This window comes from Fusarium mangiferae (assembly GCF_900044065.1).
Source record: "Fusarium mangiferae strain MRC7560 genome assembly, contig: FMAN_scaffold005, whole genome shotgun sequence".
Lineage (NCBI taxonomy): Eukaryota > Fungi > Ascomycota > Sordariomycetes > Hypocreales > Nectriaceae > Fusarium > Fusarium mangiferae.
This window is the reverse complement of record NW_024573925.1, coordinates 2,093,864-2,113,208: the sequence shown is the minus strand read 5'-3', so window position 1 is coordinate 2,113,208 and position 19,345 is coordinate 2,093,864. Positions and strand designations below refer to the sequence as shown.

Here is a 19,345-nt window from a genome sequence, read left to right as displayed (position 1 = left end):
AGAACTCAACAGCCTGTCTTTATTCCAATAAAATGAAGAATTAATGGCACCATGATCGAGCCAGGGCCGGAATGAACTCTCACTCCCTTCTCACTCCTATCAAAATCCTCCACACCCAGTATTGTCGTTATCATCAGCACATCAATGCATTTATCCGGACAACTCATGCTTTGGATCATTTCAACTTTTCTCAGGAGGTAACTGGCTAGGCGCATTCTCGTTCGTGACACCGCTGTAGGCTGGCCGTGCCTGCATGCCGTCGAAGGGACCAGCCAGGTTCTCCGCGATGGCTTCATCATAGCTGGGCGGAGCATCGTCATATGGAGGTGCCTCTTGACCCGGAGCTAGTTGTGGTGGATAGAGGGGATCATGAGCTGGCTGAGGAGGAACCTGGTTCGGAGTTTGAGAAGGCCGTTGCTGTTGAGCTGACACTGGGGCTGAGGAAACTGAGTTTTGCCTGGGCGGCAGACGGGGCGGGACGTTGTTCGTAAAGGTTGCACGCCCTGGCCGCGTTGACCTTGCGGATTCAACGAGTTCAGGGGGCGGTGTAATACCAGAATAAACTTCGACTTGCGCAAAGTGCAGCGGTAGGAGGATGACCGGGGCGCTCTTGTTGGTGATGCCCTTCTTTGGCTTGCCCCAGGCTAGACCTAGCTTCAACTCGAGCTCGTACCTCCTAGAGAGATTACAAGTGACGAATGAGGGTGCCACAGTGTTGGGAAGAGGCAAATTCTTCCATACATGGTCTGGAATCACCAACTCATTCCCAACTTCGTCAGAAGGCCCTGTAGTCAACGGGATGTTGATGTTGGGGTTTGACACGACAACCCATCGGTTGATCTTCTGGTTCTGGAGCTCGAGCGCGCGGACATCAGTCCGACCTACAAGCTCCATCTGGAACGATACTAGATAGACTTGCTCTGGATTGTTGTTGAGCTTTTTGGCGATAAGCCGCAGTGGAACAGGCTTGTTGCAAGTCAAGACGCTTGGATGGGGAAGGCGTGCTGAAATCTCGATTGCTGGAGCTGGGGCAATATCTGCAGATGGCTCTGGTGTAGAGGCTGATTTTGAATCTGCGCCACTTCCAAAGTTGAAGAGAGAGGACCGCTTCTTCTCTGCCTGAGGGGTCATTGGCCGAAATGTGAAGGGACGACGAGCAAAAGCCTCCTGAGTTGTCGGCTTCGGCCGGGGCGGCTCAATAGGGAGGAACTTCAGACCGATCTGATACCGCCAATTTTCCTTCAGCAATCCCGGTCTCTGGATTGTAACCTTGATGTAGTAGCGAATTTCTGCCTCCATAGGATATCCCGTTAACGACGGAGGTAGTGTGCGGGTGACATGGCGAAGGTAGAGTTGCTTGCTACCATCCATGACCCTTACACCACCAATGCCAAACATTCCTCCGCCCCCAAAACCACCGACGTTGGCCATGCCGCCGATTTTCGACATAGCCATGGGGTCGCTGCATGCATTATTGATGGGAAGCTTGAATTTGAAAGGGAACTCGTGCTCGCCTGCTTGCAGGGGGTATGCACCGTAAGGGTTAGAAGAGCTCGCATAATAGTCATCTGGGAAAACCTGTTGTAGTTTGTATAAGATTTTATGGTTCTCAGCTGCGGTGCTGCCAGGAGGCCGTTGAGGACTAGGTTGTAGCCTGGCCATGTTCTGTGGATCAAAGGCATTTGGAGCCTGCAGAGCTGTTCCCGATTCCCCTTCAAGCTTGACAACAATGCTTCCGATCTGCTCGGCGCGGTTGAGACCCAGGATGATTCGGCCCTGTACCAAGTCGAGGTTGGTATAGAACTCAGGCTGGTTGTCCAGCGCTATTCGAATAGACATGACGGGCGAGACTCAGGAAAAGACTGACAATGAAAGAATAAGAGGACCCCTGTGTGACGCGAGTGCTAGATCTGAGATTGACTCGGACCTAATAGTCCAATAATGTTTATCGTACTGGAGTGAGTTGAGCGTGATAAGGTAGGTAGCTAGAGATCTCCACCAAGAGACTCTTCGTTTGAAGGAGCGTTTCACAATTTGGCGTATCCTCTCGAATAGCTCCAAGGTCTGTCAGTCTTGCATTCTCTGCATGGGAGAAACTTGATCGATTTTCATTGACTCTTTCTTAGACGGATTGCACAGGAAACCTGGGTTTACTTAGTTGGATGTACGTCACCAAGGCTACTCAGCCTGAGCCAAGCCCCGCGATAGGCCTCACCGCACCTGACATGAAGGGGTGACTGTGGCTAATTACAGATACTGTGGCGCATGTGGCTTGCACGATCGGGTGCTTTAGTGCCGCTTCTCCGACAAGCTTTTTTGCTGTACTGTATGTAGGTATCCGTACTCCGTACAGATCTGGCAACTCGAGATTGTGGCCCTTCAACCCAATTCATCGAGGGCAATCTACCAAAAGTCCCTCAAGCAGGGGTACAAGTCGTCTCGTCTACCCAACCTTTTCACGCGGTCACATCTCCGCTGTGCCGCGATGAGTTATAAGATGTTTGGTGGAGAAGGTTCCAAGATCAATTCCCTGGAGATTGGAAATGCTGTTATCATAGACAGGGCAGGGCAGTGAAGGGGAACGCTCAAGCCAAGCACGAGGTGCTTTGAAATGCAGATGCGCAGGACGCATGAAGAGTGTTGGTGATGACAACTTTTCATGAGCGTCACCTGCTTCATCCAGCCTTGAAGCCTGTCGCAATCTCCACTATAACGTCCGACAGGATATCAACCAACACAGTTCTTTGACACACCCATCACATATCAACAACATGGAGGTGGACACAGACCGCAATTGGCACGACACTTTTGTCGGCATTGAGTCTGTCAGGGCAGGAAAACCCGCGATCGACACCTCATAGCACTCACGGACCCTCTGCCGAGGTGTTTCAACGCCCACAATTTGGCATGAGATGTGCTGCATCTCGAACCAACTGCATATCCAGGGTCCGTCTGTCGACTTGGTGTTTGTCGTTGGAGTTCTCCCGAGGTCGACGAGGTTTCCTTTTAAGTCAGGATCGGCATTGTTCACGCCGCGCTTCGCAACGCCAATTTACGAGCCCTGTACTGTACATATGATGTGTCCCGGAACCACTCCGCGCTTCTGCAGCACCTCGAAGCTTTGGATCATGACATGACCCATCCACTTCCGAGTCACATACGTCGAGTTGCTTGCGACTTTATGGTAACTCCCGATCACCACTCGCGTTAGAAGAGCTCGCGGAATGGCACCATGCGGGCCGCTTGCCGCCCAAAGACCATCAACGCCCCATTTCGCGCTCGTCGACCAACCACGACAAGGCCTGGCCGCTTTCGTGGCCTTGTACCGCTCGCCCGCTGCGTCTGTGCCGTGCGGGCTGCCGCCGTTTCCCCGCCTTTATTCCTTCATGATTGGCACACTTAGCCCGCCCCCCATCTTAGCCAGCGCAACGACAACAAGATTTGTCACTTGCAGGCAGAGATTGCTATGTATGATCCTGGGCTATACAACCCTGTCAGGCTCCGGATAAGTCACACCTTTTCTGTCCATGTCATGTTTTGAGTTGCATAGCCATTTCTGTGCAGTTGTCCTAGTCATGTCAACCCATCACAAACCTTACAAAACCACTTTACGGATGCCATCCTGGCTTATGATTACAAGGATCCAACGCCCAACAACAACCACATGCTCTTTGATGCTCCATGCCCTAGATGCCTTTCTCTTCACTCTGGCACTTTGCAAGGACTGGATACCATGTAACTTTGTGCTCCTCCATGTCGATCATGACCAAGCTTGATTGGTCGTGTTGGCTCTCGCATCAATTATGGTTCGAGCTTATGGCAGTTGTTCTTGTTCGCCATTGGACCGCCCAAAGTGCCGTTTAGTAAAGGCTGAATACCCGTCTCACCCGTCGAGACCTTGTCTAGCTTGTCTCTACTGTTGCACTGCATCATGGCCCTCCCAACAGTGATCCCCCTCTCTGCAGCGCCCCATGAGTACAGAGCCTCACATGCAGGGCTCCGCCCAGACCAGGCAGATGGCAGATGGTAGAGTTCTGATCAGTCTGTCTATATGTATGGGGGCCAAGCCATCCCGTCTTATTCTCCGAGTCCCCCTTTGCTTTTGACTTGGTTGTCAGCCTGCCATGATAATTTGCCAGCCTTTGTTGGTCGACACCCGACGATGGCAGGCGACTGTGGAACGACCTGTCCGGCCTCTGATGGCTTCTACTCATACAATCCCAGTGTAGGGGGCAATGCTGTGTTGCTTGTTGTCTTTGCTCTCCTTGCTCTCGCCGCCATCTATTTTGGTATCCGCTCTAGGACCTACCTCTTCTCCCTCGCACTCACCACAGGACTTTTTCTCGAAGTACTAGGATTTGTTGGCCGTATTCTGCTTCACTCGAAGCGAGATAGCCAAAGCCACTTCTTCCTCTTTTTATTCGGAACAGTCTTGGGGCCATCGTTGATTAGTGTTGCCATCTTCATAATCCTTCCTCACATTCTTGGCATTTATGGAGAGCCACTTTGTCCTTTTAGGCCACTTGTAGCTGGCCTCGTTTTTTGGGGACTCGCTGCAGTCACTGTGCTATTCGAGCTTATCGGCATCGTCTTTACGGCATATGAATCTAATGGAGTCACAGTATGTTATCTCCACGATGGAAGCAAATAACTATCATGTACTGACCTGAGCAGCGGAAACAAGGAGCAGCGATCACAGCTACAGGTTTGGCCATTCAAGCCCTGTCATTGATAGCATGCACTGGGCTACACTTCTGGTTCACCCTCAGCTTGAGCACTCGTCGAGGAACCCTTGACGCCCGGCACTCACAGGTCTACTCCTCCTCTCGATTTAAGAAGTTCCTCCTAGGTATGTCCACGTCCTGCGGAACAACTATCATAGGCTGACCCCGTCTTCAGCAATGGAGATGGCATCTGCTCTCTTGATTGTCTACTCCTTCTATCGGCTAGTCGAATTTGCGGATGGTGTTTCGGGGGATGTCTTCCAGAACGAGGCTGCTTTCATGGTTGTTGGAGGACTTCTCCCCTTCTTAGCCGCAGCACTCTTGACAGCCATCCACCCAGGCAATGCCTTTGCTGATGCCTGGGCCCCTACATCACCTCGCGGGATCAAACGTCAAAGTCGACCAACACCTGTACAATCTCCCACCCCTAGTGGTCATCCCGTCCACCATTTATATGACCCCGACATTCGCAAGCAGATCTCGCCGACGTCACCAAAACACCGGAACTCAGCTGGACCACCTGAGCTTCCACAGGGATCCATGGGTCTGCCTGCGCATCCGAAGCCGGTGCCAAGACCCCCGAGTCCTCGGGATCCCAATGCCCCGCGCAAGGGGCCACCTGCACCGCTGAATCTGGCGGCCGTGCGTGCATCACGAAATAGTTGCAGGGCAGAACAGAGAGGTCATGCACCAAAGGATATGGTTCCCGATGGAGAGCTGTGGTAACCAAGTTGGCGGGGAAGTCGATGACAATCAAGGAGGTACTACCTGTTGCTAGACTGGAGAGTTGGGTGCGGTTTCAGGGAGCGCTGCTGGTTGGCTTACTCGCTGTGATCTGATATATGATATGGCTATCTACTCGCCATGATAGGGATAGGCAGCTTGTGGAATATTCTATGCTGGGTGCTCAAAGGTGCTGGAATTGATGGTTCTCAGGCTGAGGACAGTGGATTTTATCAAGATGTTGGATTCTAATTAGCACCTGTATGGATGACGGTTCTGGATTACATATAAGGTATATATATGTGCGTCCATTCGGGTGCCTGCCTCTGCGTCGCATCTAGGTCACAATGTGCATTTACCAAGTGATGAACTCCTGTACCAGGCAACACCAAGAAGATTACTGCTAGGTGCAATGGTATTCGACGGTACGATAAGGTGCTACGGCTTTGACAACTGACTAGTCTCAATGAGAACGGGCCAGTTGACGCTGGACTCAGGTTAGGTTGTGATTTTTCACTGAGGGAACTCAGGCTCTATGGTCATGTGCAGCTTGTCTGGCTAGATCAATCATCCTTTTGCATAAAGCTAATACTTCACAGTTGTGTTCCCATAGTCTCTTTCAAATGCTGGACTCCTATCGGGTAATGCCTGATGAGAGACGGAAGCTTGTAAACGCGTTTCAAGGGCTACTGCGGGCGCAAAAGATGGATGATTACAACGAAACCTTATATCATGGTGGTAGGGTCGCAGATGGCAACGTAGTCTACATAGAACTTGATATTGGCTGTCCTTGCAGCATGTATTGGATGCAACGAGAACTGCCACTAACTGTAATCTCGAGGCTGCGCAGATCGCTCAGCATAACATGACTGTCAAAGTCAAAACCCAGAGTGCCAAGATGGGCTATCAATAGCGGTATTGTTGACTGGAATGCAGGGGTTACGGCCCACGATGTACAGCATGCAAGGCACAGAGGCATGTTTGTGCAGAGTTAGCGCCTCGCCAGGAACGGGAGGGCAAGACAAGATCGACCGGATCGGCCAGACTTGACGCTATCGGAAATATATTTGACACAGTCGTGAATACAGTCGATCTATTGGATTGAAACAGGAGATAGGTCAAGACGCATGCTTGTCTCTCGTACTCCTTGGTCGTTCTAGTCGTTGTAGAGTCGGGACCCTAGTGGTCCAGCCTCTCTCAAATATATCGCCGTGTTTTAGGAGTTGAGATGATGAGTCTGATGAAGGCTGGCATAAGGTCTCCAAATAGGCTGTCAAATCTGTACCAATACTATTCCTGTCCATCCAAGTCTTGAGCATATCCTACCGAAAGAGGGCTCCCGTGTAACGTGGCCACGAGTTTGGCTCAACATGTCTCATGATCGAGAACAGAAGATCAACAGCGCTTAGCCAGGTCCGGCCGAGAGAAACTCCCACCAACGTTTTGGCTCTCGATGGAGGACAATGTGGCTTTATAGACCTCTGCCCTGTACCCAAGAATACCCAAAGCTGTCTGAAAGCAGACGCCATGGCTCGTCATCTCCCTCTAAAGAATGGGATTACCCTCGTAGACTACGATTCCTCCCTTCTCTAACTCACACTGCTCTTCTATATGCTCAGGCACCTATGTCAGAAACTGAGTGACTCTTCATACTCATCACCAATGTCTTGCTCATTTGCACTGATATCGGATATCATCAATCGTAAGCTCGGTAGAAGCCGTCCTTCCGAGTACGACGACGACGAGAAGACACGGGCTATATCCATCACCACTACTATCACCATCACGACGACGGCGACGGACTCGATTGGGTAGGATGGTGGTCCTGGAAGGGGCCGACTTTGAGCCCAGGCATGGCAACGGCCAATCTGTTTTCGACCTCAACGTTGCCTTGATGGTCATCACTAATATCTTGATGATTCTGCGATTGTATGTTCGTGGCATCATGGCCAGGAATCTTGGATGGGACGATGGGTTGGCTGTTGTTGCCTGGGTAAATACTCGTTGTAGTATCCCATCAAAAACCAGAGTACACTAACGTATGACTAGGGCCTTGTCGTGACCTTTTCTTGTATAGAAATCGTCCTCTTGACGAAGGGTGTTGGATATCACATACAGGATGTGCCGAGAGAGACTTTGCTTCAGCTTCTGTCAGTATGTACCTAAGCATCGAACCCTGAAAGTGTACTCTCCAGAGCATTGACTGTTCACTGCTACAGCTGTTTCCTGTCGACAAGTTAGTTTTCATCTTGGCGGGTGGATTTGTCAGGCTATCAATCCTTGCTTATCTCCCTCGAATTAGCAGAGAGAGTAAGACAATCACCCACCTACAAGTTCCTGTTACTGATCTGAGTCTTTAGGGTCTTTTATGACGTGCGTCTATGGAGTTTTTGTGGCAACCATAATTACTGCTGTGACTTCATTCTTGTTTGTCCTTTTGTCCTGTAGCCCGGTATCGTATGTTGATTCCTTTCTCTCCCCTGTAAATTATTCAGAGACTGAGTTTAATAGAGACGTATTCAACGCCGCAAAGCCTGACAGACAATGCGCTTCAAAACATAGCCTGTCTCGTATGAGATGGGCTCACTCGATTATGTCAACTATTCTTAACGTCGTGATACTCAGCCTCTGTATATGGGTTTCAGCGTCAACCGCCAAAACACGAGCTCAAGTCACCAAGATGACGTTGATGCTTCTGCTTGGACTGTTTGCTGTTGTTTCGACAATCACTAGGCTCATTATTTTGCTTGCAACCAACATGAATGCGGACATGTTAGTCAACCACTGCGGTGTATTAAGAATAACAGCTGACATGTACTATAGAACTTACAACAGCCTTCGAGTAGCACCATTCTTCCCCCTAGAGATCAACTCGGGTCTCTGGTGCAGCTGTCTCCCTGCTTTCCAGCCCCTTTTCGAGTGGACCAACAACCGCTGCTATGATCATTACAACATGAGGAAGCTATCTCGAAGCAGCGCCCAAGAGCCGCTGAACGATTCTTGGCACAGAGATTACATGACTGCAAATCCTCATGTTTCAATCCACGGGCAGCCAAGGGATTTGAGAGGAAAGAGGGCGGCATCGGATGCTGAATCAGCCACTGGATTCGCAATGTTGGAGAATGAAAGAGGCATCAAGTTGACCACTGAGTTTTCGGTGCATGTGGAAGACAGGGTGTATACCGGAGAAGGGTCAGAAGACATAGTATCAAGGACACCAGCGTGGAACGCATTCTGAGAGAAATAGCCCCGTAATGATAGTACGAATTATACTACTATACCTCAAAAATCTTGTAATATTGCAGTAAAAAGAAAGAGGAATGGTCATTAAGGCAGTATTGGGGCATTGTACAAATCTCAGCACCCCCCTTGATATTGACAAAGAGATTCATGAATCGAATCAACGTGGTTGAATAATATACTGTTCAACAAACGAGTGAGGTTTGTTGACGGAAACTTCTGTTCTTGAAAACGAAATCTCTAGTTCAATCCAAACCAAGTACAAGAAACTGCACACCCTGTGACCGTGGTCCTTTGTTTCCAGTGCTGGCAGCTCTAAGTAGGGATGGACAAAGGACTCGACTCGGGTAACTAGGCTTGTATAACCATCACCGAATATTAACGTCGAGAGTCTGGGGGAGGGCGATTGGAGTCCAAAGGTTCTATATTTCACAATGATCACTAGTTCAAAACAGAAACTGTCGATGAACTTGGGCACACAAGACGTAAAAACGATCAGTGAAGCGTACCTTAGAACAGACAGGTTATTTAGCATACTGAGAGGGTAGCATAGAATAGAAATGAGTGTGATACTAAGCATTGAATGTTCGTCAGAGTCAACTCTCAATGAAGTTGTTTTGCAGTAAAGATGTCTGTCCGTGTCCCAAAAAGTGGAACACGCTCACCAACAGAAGACCTTCTCAAGGATTCGATGCATCAATGAACCAGCCTTGCCTGTATTCAACTCTTTAAGTCCCTGTTCGGAGAGAACACTCATCTTCAGGGTCACTACACGGACACTACTGATGGACAAAGCCTGTTCAGCCCCAAATGATTGCTTTCCGAGGAATTATTAAAGCCTCCAAAACCCTCGATAGTTGTCCATGCCACGACCAGAGACTCTTTCACAGACAGCAATTTTCTACCTCTTCTGGAACCAGATTTTAAATCTCAAAATGATGCAGGATAACAAATTGGAGACGATACAAGACGTTCAGGAAACAGGACAAACAGTTCATCACCACCAACAACAGCCATCCCTCAAAGACACTGGCTCCGGATCTCCCCACAGCCAGAACGAGCCTTGCTTCGATGATTACACCACGTCAACTAAGCCAACCAGGACTCAAGTGGCTCGAGAGACTATAGAAACATACAACAATTACAGAAATAAGCGAAAGACAAAGGATCTCAACTGGTGGGGAAGCAAGCACCATGAAGCCGAAAGAGGCGATCCAGATCGTGAATTTGAGTTCGCACGAAACATGCCAGTATCAAACCACGATATCAAGAGTGCTCAACAAGCGTATAATGCTAGAATAACTGACCCTTTTACAGGTAAACCCAACCCGATGGGCCCTCACTTGCGACCTACAACTCCTCCAATGGAGAAAGCTGAGAAGCAGATCAAAGGCCTGGAGGACCAAGGGATTAGTGTAACTCCTGGACTGAGAGAGGAAGTGACTCATCATTTCATCTCCAACAGTGGGCTCCATGCTGTTCTTTTAATCTGGTGCAGGAACAAGAAGGATGTCCCCGTCCAGTATGTTAACGAGTACATCAAGAGCATGTCTCGACTGAAGCTCGAAATGGCCACGCAGCAGCGTGACGTGACAGAGAAGCTAGGCCAAGCCATTAAAGATTGCGAAGAAAGGGAATTTCGCTGTCAGCAGCTGCAAGGTGAAAACAGCAGGCTCAATATGGAATTAGAAAGGCTCAAAGAGGAAAAAGAGAAGATGGACGTACAAGCGAACCCCCTAGTAACTACACAAGATGCTCGTCAACTGGCTTTGTGTCCTGACATGACAGCAGTGGGCAAGGCGGAAGAGGAAAAGGCGCGCCTTGAGGATTCCTCCATGCGATACAACGAAAATTCTGTCCCGCCTCCAGCTACCGTACAGCTACATGGGAACCCGTTGACTTCCGTCAGAGAAGCCTCTGAGTCTAGTCAGAGCTCACAATTATCACCTGTAACTACGGAAAGCTTGGAGAAGAAGGTCTTTAAAGCAGAATCGGAAATGGATACTCTCTTAGATCAGTTATCCAGTGAACAGGATACGACTGGAAAACTTTCAAGCAATATAAAGGAACTCGAGGAGAAGCCTTGGTCTATGAAAGCCGAAAAGTCCAATGCCACTCAGGACGATGCTTACAGAAACAGGGTCCAGGAATTGGAGTTACAACTACAAAACCTCAAAGAGGAGCTTCGAGCCAGCAACGACGGCATAAGAGTCCAGGGAAAACCCAACTACACCACGGTTGACAGTCTAATCAATGCGGTTCGGAAGGAGAATCAAGAGATCCATGACGAAGAAGAAGCACCGAACCTCGTGGACCGAATCAACTATCTGAATCTGGTCTGCTTCTTCCGAACTCGCAACTATCTTCAACTGGCTCTGCGGGAGGGGGATCATACATTGGCAAAGATTCTCCTGAATGATGCTGACAAATGGGTCAAGTCATGCAAAGAATATCTCGAAACGATGGATCCAGAGGTCAATCTGCAAGTCGAAGCCTCTATGCTGATCCTACATGGTATGCGTCAAGTCTTAACAACCGAAGACGAGAGTGTACTGATCGAAGGGGTCAAATACGTCAAGCATGGGCGTAATGAACTCAGTAGGCTCCCAAAAAGTGACTCTTTTTCACAGCTTGTCCAACTTGCAGATTCTATCCTCCAAGCGACCAAGTACGACGAGGAACAGAATAGCCTGAGTATCAAAGGACTTCCGCTCAATCCCTTTAGTAGGAAGAACAAGCGCCAGTACACCAAAATCCGGGGGACTATCAAGGACGGCCCAGCCATGAAGGCAGAGGCGTTGCGCCTCACGGGCGTCCATTCTCCTTTATCTCCCCATAAATGGAGAAAGGAGAACTGAGGTGAAGGAGCTGACCCTCACAAGTATACCAACTGGGGACATTTTTAGTCTAAGTGTAGTGATTTTTATTAATAGTGTTATCTATAGAATAGAAGCAGAATATTAGGATTGCCGTATGTGTTTCAATAGTTCCTCCCCTATTCTTTTATATATTCTTGTTCTCTATAGGCTCTTATAACTTGGTATATAGTCTATTCGTCTAAAATAATCCTGAAGCCGAGGTCTGTATACTGCCTGAGTAACTTGTCATCCTTTACATATAAATGATGTATCTCTATTTCTCAAATATCAGAACTATGGAGCACTGTAGCCCCCATCGATGACAAAGTTGGCACCAGTGGCGTATGTGGAAGCGTCTGATGCTAGGAACAGATAAGCACCTTGGAGCTCATGAGGCTCGCCCTCACGGCTGTGTCCTTGTTAGCAAATCAACTGTATACAGACAGAGAAATCATACCCAAGAGGAATCTTGTCTTTCCAAATGTCCTTGGTCTCTTGTGGCACAAAGTTGGAGATCTCAGTGATGATGTAACCGGGAGAGATGGCGTTGGCACGAGCATATCGAGCCCACTCAACAGCCAGACTCTTAACGAGGTGAATGACACCAGCCTTGGCGGCATTATAAGCAGCCTGGAGTTGAGGAGTGTTTACAATGCTTCCACTCATGGACGCCGTGGCAATGAAACTACCAGATGTGTAGTTTGTCAAAGGTTGGCCGTTAGTATCAGTCCCCTCGACCTTTTGGCGACGCCAGTGTTTAGCTGCAGCTTTGGCAGAGAAGTAAGTGCCGTCCAAGTTGGTCTGGACAACGTCACGGTAGTGATCAAGAGGGCCATCGACCATGGGACCTTTCGTCCAAGGAATACCGGCATTAGCCACGAAGATATCCAACCGACCATTAAGGTCCTTGATTGACTGGTCGACAGCTTTCTCAACAGCTTCGACATCTCTCATATCAACCTGATAGGCCCTGACTGGAGAAGTAAAGTTAAAGGGTAGACATTTAAGTAGAGGTTGCAAATACTCTACCTAAGACGTTGTATTTCTTGGAAAGTTCTTCAGCACGCTCTTCAGCTTTGCTGCTGGTACGGTACCAGATTGCAATATTGGCACCGACCTCAGCGTACGCTTCGGCGATAGAAAGACCGATGCCAGCGGCGGCACCGGTAATGATGGCAGTCTTGCCCTGAAGAGAGAAACGCTTCAGAATGGAGCCTCCATCGACCACGCGATTCTTATCATGGACGAAGTTGCCTCCATTGAGGGGGTTAAGATCAGACATGTTGGGTGCTGCTTCTCCAACAAATAAGGTATATGAAGTGATGGGGGAAGAGAAGACAAGAAGAGAGGCCGTGTCTCAAAAGATATGATAGTGAAGATTGTAAAACATGAGCCTTTATACGATCTAAGGATAGCAATTGCTGGCCAAATCCCCTCACGTTGTTCCGCGCTCCGGAACCCTTCCCTCCATGAAGACCCTCTGTTTATCATCAATCATCAGTGGCATCGGCGACTCACGGCCCTTGGATAACAAGATGCTCTCCCCAGTTGGGACATTCCGAAGTCTTTGACAGGACAATTCCTTGTTACCACCGTTGTTCCGTCTCCATCGTGAAGTATTCGGAGTTACCCAAACAGGACGACTGGGATCACAACAGACTAGCGGTCGAAGGAGCATTTGACGACTAAAGCCGTTGGTTGTATAAAAGAAGAAAGGCTCGATGGAGACAGTCTCGGCTGTCCGTCAATGAGACCGTTGATTCCACGGTATTGAGTCTCTGATTGGCTAGGACCCTTGCTTTGGGGATTGTGGGAAGAAGTCCCTGGGGCCACTTCATACCTACCTAGTTAAGGTTCACCATCAGCAGCACCCATCATTGCAAGGTACCTACTAAGGTAGGTAGTGGAGGAGTTTCACGATACATGGCCCTGGAGAACCCCTCAGTTGTTACCCCTCATAGGCCCCCGCATACTTAACTTGGCCAGCCTGCCTGCCAGTAAGGTAGGTAGACTCCGGCTCTTGGCGACTCCCGTCTTTGGATTCTTCGATTGTGAAGGGAACTGGCTTCCGAATGGAAGGTGGCCTGTGATTGAATCTATGACCATGATAAGTCCAAATAGTTCTAGGTTTTGTGTTCATGGAAAGAGCTTTCCCATGCATTCGAGCGTTGATTGAGGATGAGGTGTCGCACTTGCCTCTATGTTTAGCGGGATACGTTGTCTTAGTAGGTACGTCACATGCCCTTCCGCCATCATACAAAGGAACCTTCGCGGGGATCTCAACCTACTACAAAATCCATCGCCACAATAAATAAAAAATCTGAGCATCATTTACTTTTTGAATTTAATTTTTTCATCAAAACCTTTATTGGTTTATGTACACTCTCATTGACTGCGTCCTCAGTAAGCCGTTCCTCGAACCATTGATATATACAGCCTACTCGTCCTTTCATCCATCATGGCAAACACAGCAGCTGCCCCTAGGTCTCATCGTCCCTATGACTCAAAGCTTGGAATAGTCACAGGTGGCTCTCGAGGTTGATCTCTCACAAATCACTTCCAATTTACAAGGTCGCTGACTCGGTCAAGGCATTGGTGCGGCCGTTGCTGCGAGACTCGCTGCAAAAGGATGCAATCTTCTCCTTGTTTACACCTCCAACTCGTCCACGGAACTAGCAATAAATCTATGTGGCGAGCTATCATCTCTACACAGAATTCAATGTATTGCAGTACAGGCCGATTTGGGCGAGCCATCCGAAGCGTCTTCCAAAATCGTTGAGGCTGCACGTCGCCTTCATAATTCATATAGCTCAGACAAGCCCTTCCAAATCGATATACTAATCAACAATGCCGGCGTCTCGTCTAACCAGCATATGAATGACGAAAGACATGGAAAAATCCAAGACGCTGAGTTTCACCGCGTCTATAACGTCAACGTCTTGGCCCCTCTCCTCCTAACCCAGGCTGTCGCCCCGCATCTTCCCACAAACCGCGCGGGCCGCATTGTCAACGTCTCCAGTGTATCTTCGTCTATCGGGTATCAGGGCCAATCTGTTTACGCAGGGAGTAAAGCGGCCTTGGAAGCAATGACACGGACTTGGAGTCGTGAGCTGGCTACTCGTGCTACAGTCAACGCGGTCAATCCCGGGCCTGCTTGGGGAGATATGTACGCAGCCGCGGGACAGACTTTCTGGAACATAAACCAGCCTTATGTTGACGCAGCCCCATTGGCGCAGTACAACGGCGAACCGGAGGTTTTGGCTATGGCCGGGACTGATGCTGAGCGGTTTGATCGAACTGTGCGTGAGAACATGGGTCATCGAAGGCCAGGGTTTACGACCGAAATCGCCGGTACAATTGATATGCTCTGTTCAGAAGAGAGTGGTTGGACAACAGGAAGTGTAATTTGCGCGAACGGAGGCATGAAAATGTCAATTGCTTAGAGGGTTTCTTGCACACTTTCGTCAAACACTAGCAAAGACATAGATGAACGGACCGATCCCAGAACTTCAATGGTTGTCACATCCGAGCGGGTTCCCGCTTCATCAGCAAAGAGCAACCCGGGTATCTAGCCGTTGTGATTGCTCAAACTAGCAAATTATAGCACGAGCTTCCACAAGGCAAGTCCAGCCGGTTTCAGAACAACCGCTGGTCGAGTGGAAGGACCAGGTGTACAGTCGATCATCGATTTCCGTCTTTTCATGTGGTTAGACGCATGTCGCCCATGTCGAGGTGACAATGAAAAGTTTGTATGAGAAAACGACCCCTTGCATATGATTACCTTCATAGCTTCTCGCCTTATGCTTGCCCAGGGACATGACTGCGACTGCGGTACTACAAGCATAACCGCGGCAACACTGTTGGCGTCCCGGGGCACGGCCAACAAATCAGCCACTCGTGCTAAGCAATATTTATATATTTTGGAGGTCCGACGGCTTCTGGCAGGAATGAAACGGTGGCGCTTCATAAAAGGGAGTGAAAGCCCTGTCATAGATGTGTGCAACCATCTACACCATAAAACATGCCGAGTACTTTGCAAAGAGCCGCCTCGACACTGTTGGCAACCTCATGTAGCGACATCAAGCATATCGGTTTCCCACCCATTGTTGTGCGACAACGTTGAACAGATTCGGCATATCTGTCAGCTTGACAAAGCATGCTTGTATCACACGATGCCGTCGCATCTGGGGTAGAAGCCGACGATACACAGGGATTGCTTTGATATCAAGGTATATGTCTTGTTGAAGTTCTGGCCGAGGGCATTCAAGCGACCGAAAAAGATGCAAAGGAGGTTTCTGCCAGTAGAATAAGACGATTTGAGGCACATCCCAAGATAATTTTACTTCATCTTGATAATATCATTGGAAACGACCCTCCGCTCGACGCTTCGTCCGATCCTTATGCCTCCTTCTCGAGGTTCTAGCGACAATCTGCCACCTTCTGAGGCCTCCTTTCACTTCATTTCTGGAGCAAACTCGGATAGGATGCTGGCTCTATCCTGCGATGTCATCTTGCGAACCTGAGGAAGTACTTGAGAAGTTTCATCTTATTTCGTCCCCACATAAAACGATTCCTCAGAGTCATGAAAAGGAATAAGATATAAGCAAGTCTGAGACACCTTAAGTCATACAACACACATGCGGGTTGTGTGGGCGTATACTCAGGGACGGAAGGTTGGCTATCCCTGCAGACTCCTTTACTTGTTTGCAACGGGTCAAGCATTTAGAAGTGACCAAGCCATGTGCAAAGAGTTGCCACAAACTGAGGATAAAGTTTAACGAAAGTTACTCCTCTCATGAACTATATTCTGCGGCGAAGTTGTCACATTTATCTGGGCGTTTTGTATTTAACTGTTGCTCCTGAATGACATCCAGAAGACTCGTGATGAGGAAGCCCACAGCCTCGACTTGGGGCTGAGATACTGTACAAAAGCTTTTGTTTATACCCCTACTCTCTTGAGCCATATGTGTCTGATCAATGCAAGTGGCCATGCAGAAGTTGAAGCACAGTTTCAGCCTCAAGACACGTCAGAGGTGGCCGAAGCAGCTCATATGTTGGCAAAGAACAAGTGCCTTTGACGTTAGATGACGGACAGAGATTGAAGTGGCGTTGAAACCAACACGCAAAATTGGCACCGAGATTAAATGTTTGGTTAGGCGTGTTGATCCGATCTCGAGCTGCATCCTTCATGATGATTCATGACAGTTCCCGCGATCTTTGGAATCACAACCACTCACAGACTAACTTCTGGTATCAGTCACACGCTACCCAGAGTACCTGCATATCTGTGGACGGTAAAGTATCTGTCAGTAAGTCAAAGCTACAGGTATGTCTCTGCTAATGCGATGAGCTGCTCTTGAGTTCTCTCCGGAGCTGCTTCGAACGTACCGATGGATCCCACATATCGATCACCAATGGCCCCTATGCGAATATTTGGAAGTATTGGCGATAAAACGCGAAAGTGACAGGTTGTTAGATCAAGCCTCTGATCATGTTAGCCAACAAAATATACGAGAGAAAGGCAACGCCCATGAGTTCCGAACATTGGCTACAACTCATTCAGTTGTCGCCGTGTGACTTCGGAGATTGATCCTCTGACACACTGATGATACCTTGCCTGACTTAGTTCTTCACGATCATTGTGTCTTGTCCTACTTAGTACGGGCCTACTTCTTTCTCTCCTTCTTAGTTCTGTCGACACAACCTCTTCCTCTTCTTCATATCTAAAACTCTTTGCCAGTTCGACCCTCAAACTTCACCCGCACTTCGATCTAACAATGTCAGGCGGTTCGACACATCCGGATCCAGTCTTTGCCGCCAAACTGGCCCGGCGTCAACAACTGAACTACAATGCCATGATTGTCTTTGCTGCAGCTATGACTGCTTTCTACTTCACCATTTGCATAACCATTCTTGTCAGAAGGCTTTGCGTTGATCTAGGTGCCTCGCGCAAACCAAATACCGCCACAGCGATCCTCCGGTAATGATCTGTCCTCAACCGGAACAGGACATTGGTTTAACTGTATCACAGGCGCCTGAGAGCGAGTGCTCTTGTAAATATCACGAGGCTACCGTCGGGAGGATATACTCTTGCTGTATTCGGATATCTAGTTATAAACGCCATCGTCACTATTATTTACCTGGACAACGACAATATGCCGCTTCTTTCCAACATGGCCTCTCGAACCGGGTGGTTAGTTTTCAAACAAACTCTTAACAAAACTTCTAACAACGTAATATTTACAGGATGGCTATTGCAAATCTTCTCATCGTCGTCCTTCTCTCCCTCAAGAATACTCCCATTGTCATATTCATGACCTCCTCTTATGAACGCCTTAACATTCTCCATCGCATAACCGGTTACACTACTCTCATCTTCGCCATAGTGCACTCTTGCAGTTATGCTGCCGTGTTCGGTGCCCAAAAATTTCTCCAGCGCTTGCTTGCGAGAGAAGAAATATTTGGCATGGTCTCTATGGGCTCATTCCTAGTTCTTGGCTTTGCCGGTGCTGTCCTCCGGACGTGGTGGTACGAACTATTTTACTACCTTCATGTGATTTTTTGGATCCTCGCTGTCATCACGACCGGTCTCCATCAGCCGGAGCCTAGCAAGAAGGTTCTGTACGTCATTTCTGCTTCAGCCGGAATTTGGGTCCTCGAGCGAGTCATCCGCCTGGCACGTATCATCGTTAACAGCACCAATAACACGGTCACCCTCACGCCGCTCCCTAATGGCGGTACTCGTGTCACACTTGCCAAGGCACCATATGGATCTTCATCTGGCAAACATGGCTTCCTTTGGATCCCCGGGGTACGCGCCGTTGAAACCCACCCTTTCACCATGGTTGCTACTGATCCCCTCGAGTTTGTTGTGGCAGCCCATGACGGATTCACTCGGGCTTTGCACGAGTGTGCCCTTGAGTACCCAGGAATCACATTGAAAGGGTCAGTTGAGGGTCCTTACGGTAATCACCCTGATGTCAAGGGGTATGACAAGGTCATGCTTATAGCAGGGGGTAGCGGTGCAAGCTTCACGGTTGGCGCGGCTCTAGATATGCTTCAAAGCCTGGACACAGATGCTGAGATCGATATCGAGTTCGTGTGGATGATCAGGAAACCAAGTAAGTCCACGTTAAAATTCGTGATGTCGCAATACCAACCAATCTTGCAGCATATTTCACCTGGTTCGCCGAACATATCGAGACTCTACGTCGATACCACCGTGTGTCGACCAAGATCTATGTAACACGAGCTTCAGAAACCGAGATTGTCCCCCGGAGACAGCTTCCCTCCGGATCGGGCACGTCTTCAAGTAGCACTTTTGTCGAGTCCGACCCAGAACAAGATGGTCTTTCCCATGTCGATACTACCCGATTATCACTTGACATTGAGAAGAACGAAGTTCTCCCACCCGTGATAAATGCTTCTCTTGGTGATATCTTTGACGTTGGGAGACCAGATGTCGCTTCACTTGTGAAAGAACTGATAGAGAGTACGCCATCCGACAAACGAGTGCTGGTGATGGGCTGCGGACCACGGACACTCATGTCGGCCATTCAGAACGCGGCTGCAGACTGTATCGTGGAAAACAGAGCTGGTGTTGAGTTGCATCTGGAGCAATTTGGGTGGTGAAAACAAGTTCATGATTGATCTTGTTGCATATGATTGCAGATCTGAGCTGGAATCAAACAATATGAGAAATGATATTGAGATTGACGAGTAACTCAATCAATTAAAAACGCCAGGAAATAGCAGCCTCCGTCAGATTTCTGACGTTGTGGCTCTTGAGCTTTTGGTAAT

General features: G+C 48.8%; 7 protein-coding genes across 7 annotated transcripts; 5 read left to right on the top strand and 2 right to left on the bottom strand.

Moving 5' to 3' along the window:
* Positions 1 to 180: 180 nt before the first annotated feature.
* On the bottom strand, positions 181 to 1,839 carry FMAN_07606 (uncharacterized protein; the record flags this gene model as incomplete). The annotated part of the gene is made up of 1 exon (XM_041831249.1): positions 181 to 1,839. The coding sequence occupies one exon, from the start codon at positions 1,837 to 1,839 to the stop codon at positions 181 to 183; it is 1,659 nt and encodes a 552-aa protein (XP_041681832.1).
* Positions 1,840 to 4,162: 2,323 nt separating this feature from the next.
* On the top strand, positions 4,163 to 5,450 carry FMAN_07605 (uncharacterized protein; the record flags this gene model as incomplete). The annotated part of the gene is made up of 3 exons (XM_041831248.1): positions 4,163 to 4,621; positions 4,675 to 4,849; positions 4,900 to 5,450. The coding sequence occupies 3 exons, from the start codon at positions 4,163 to 4,165 to the stop codon at positions 5,448 to 5,450; spliced, it is 1,185 nt and encodes a 394-aa protein (XP_041681831.1).
* Positions 5,451 to 7,109: 1,659 nt separating this feature from the next.
* Positions 7,110 to 8,685, top strand: FMAN_07604 (uncharacterized protein; the record flags this gene model as incomplete). Its single annotated transcript, XM_041831247.1, has 7 exons — positions 7,110 to 7,258; positions 7,299 to 7,440; positions 7,497 to 7,601; positions 7,667 to 7,757; positions 7,808 to 7,904; positions 7,959 to 8,219; positions 8,271 to 8,685. The coding sequence occupies 7 exons, from the start codon at positions 7,110 to 7,112 to the stop codon at positions 8,683 to 8,685; spliced, it is 1,260 nt and encodes a 419-aa protein (XP_041681830.1).
* A 937-nt stretch (positions 8,686 to 9,622) lies between these two features.
* FMAN_07603 (uncharacterized protein) lies at positions 9,623 to 11,545 on the top strand (the record flags this gene model as incomplete). Its single annotated transcript, XM_041831246.1, has 1 exon — positions 9,623 to 11,545. The coding sequence occupies one exon, from the start codon at positions 9,623 to 9,625 to the stop codon at positions 11,543 to 11,545; it is 1,923 nt and encodes a 640-aa protein (XP_041681829.1).
* A 294-nt stretch (positions 11,546 to 11,839) lies between these two features.
* Positions 11,840 to 12,827, bottom strand: FMAN_07602 (uncharacterized protein; the record flags this gene model as incomplete). The annotated part of the gene is made up of 3 exons (XM_041831245.1): positions 11,840 to 11,954; positions 12,003 to 12,519; positions 12,575 to 12,827. The coding sequence occupies 3 exons, from the start codon at positions 12,825 to 12,827 to the stop codon at positions 11,840 to 11,842; spliced, it is 885 nt and encodes a 294-aa protein (XP_041681828.1).
* Positions 12,828 to 14,003: 1,176 nt separating this feature from the next.
* On the top strand, positions 14,004 to 14,988 carry FMAN_07601 (uncharacterized protein; the record flags this gene model as incomplete). Its single annotated transcript, XM_041831244.1, has 2 exons — positions 14,004 to 14,082; positions 14,135 to 14,988. 2 exons carry the CDS (start codon positions 14,004 to 14,006, stop codon positions 14,986 to 14,988), a joined length of 933 nt encoding a protein of 310 aa, XP_041681827.1.
* Positions 14,989 to 17,322: 2,334 nt separating this feature from the next.
* FMAN_07600 (uncharacterized protein) lies at positions 17,323 to 19,177 on the top strand (the record flags this gene model as incomplete). The annotated part of the gene is made up of 4 exons (XM_041831243.1): positions 17,323 to 17,525; positions 17,577 to 17,738; positions 17,792 to 18,666; positions 18,717 to 19,177. The coding sequence occupies 4 exons, from the start codon at positions 17,323 to 17,325 to the stop codon at positions 19,175 to 19,177; spliced, it is 1,701 nt and encodes a 566-aa protein (XP_041681826.1).
* Positions 19,178 to 19,345: the final 168 nt, after the last annotated feature.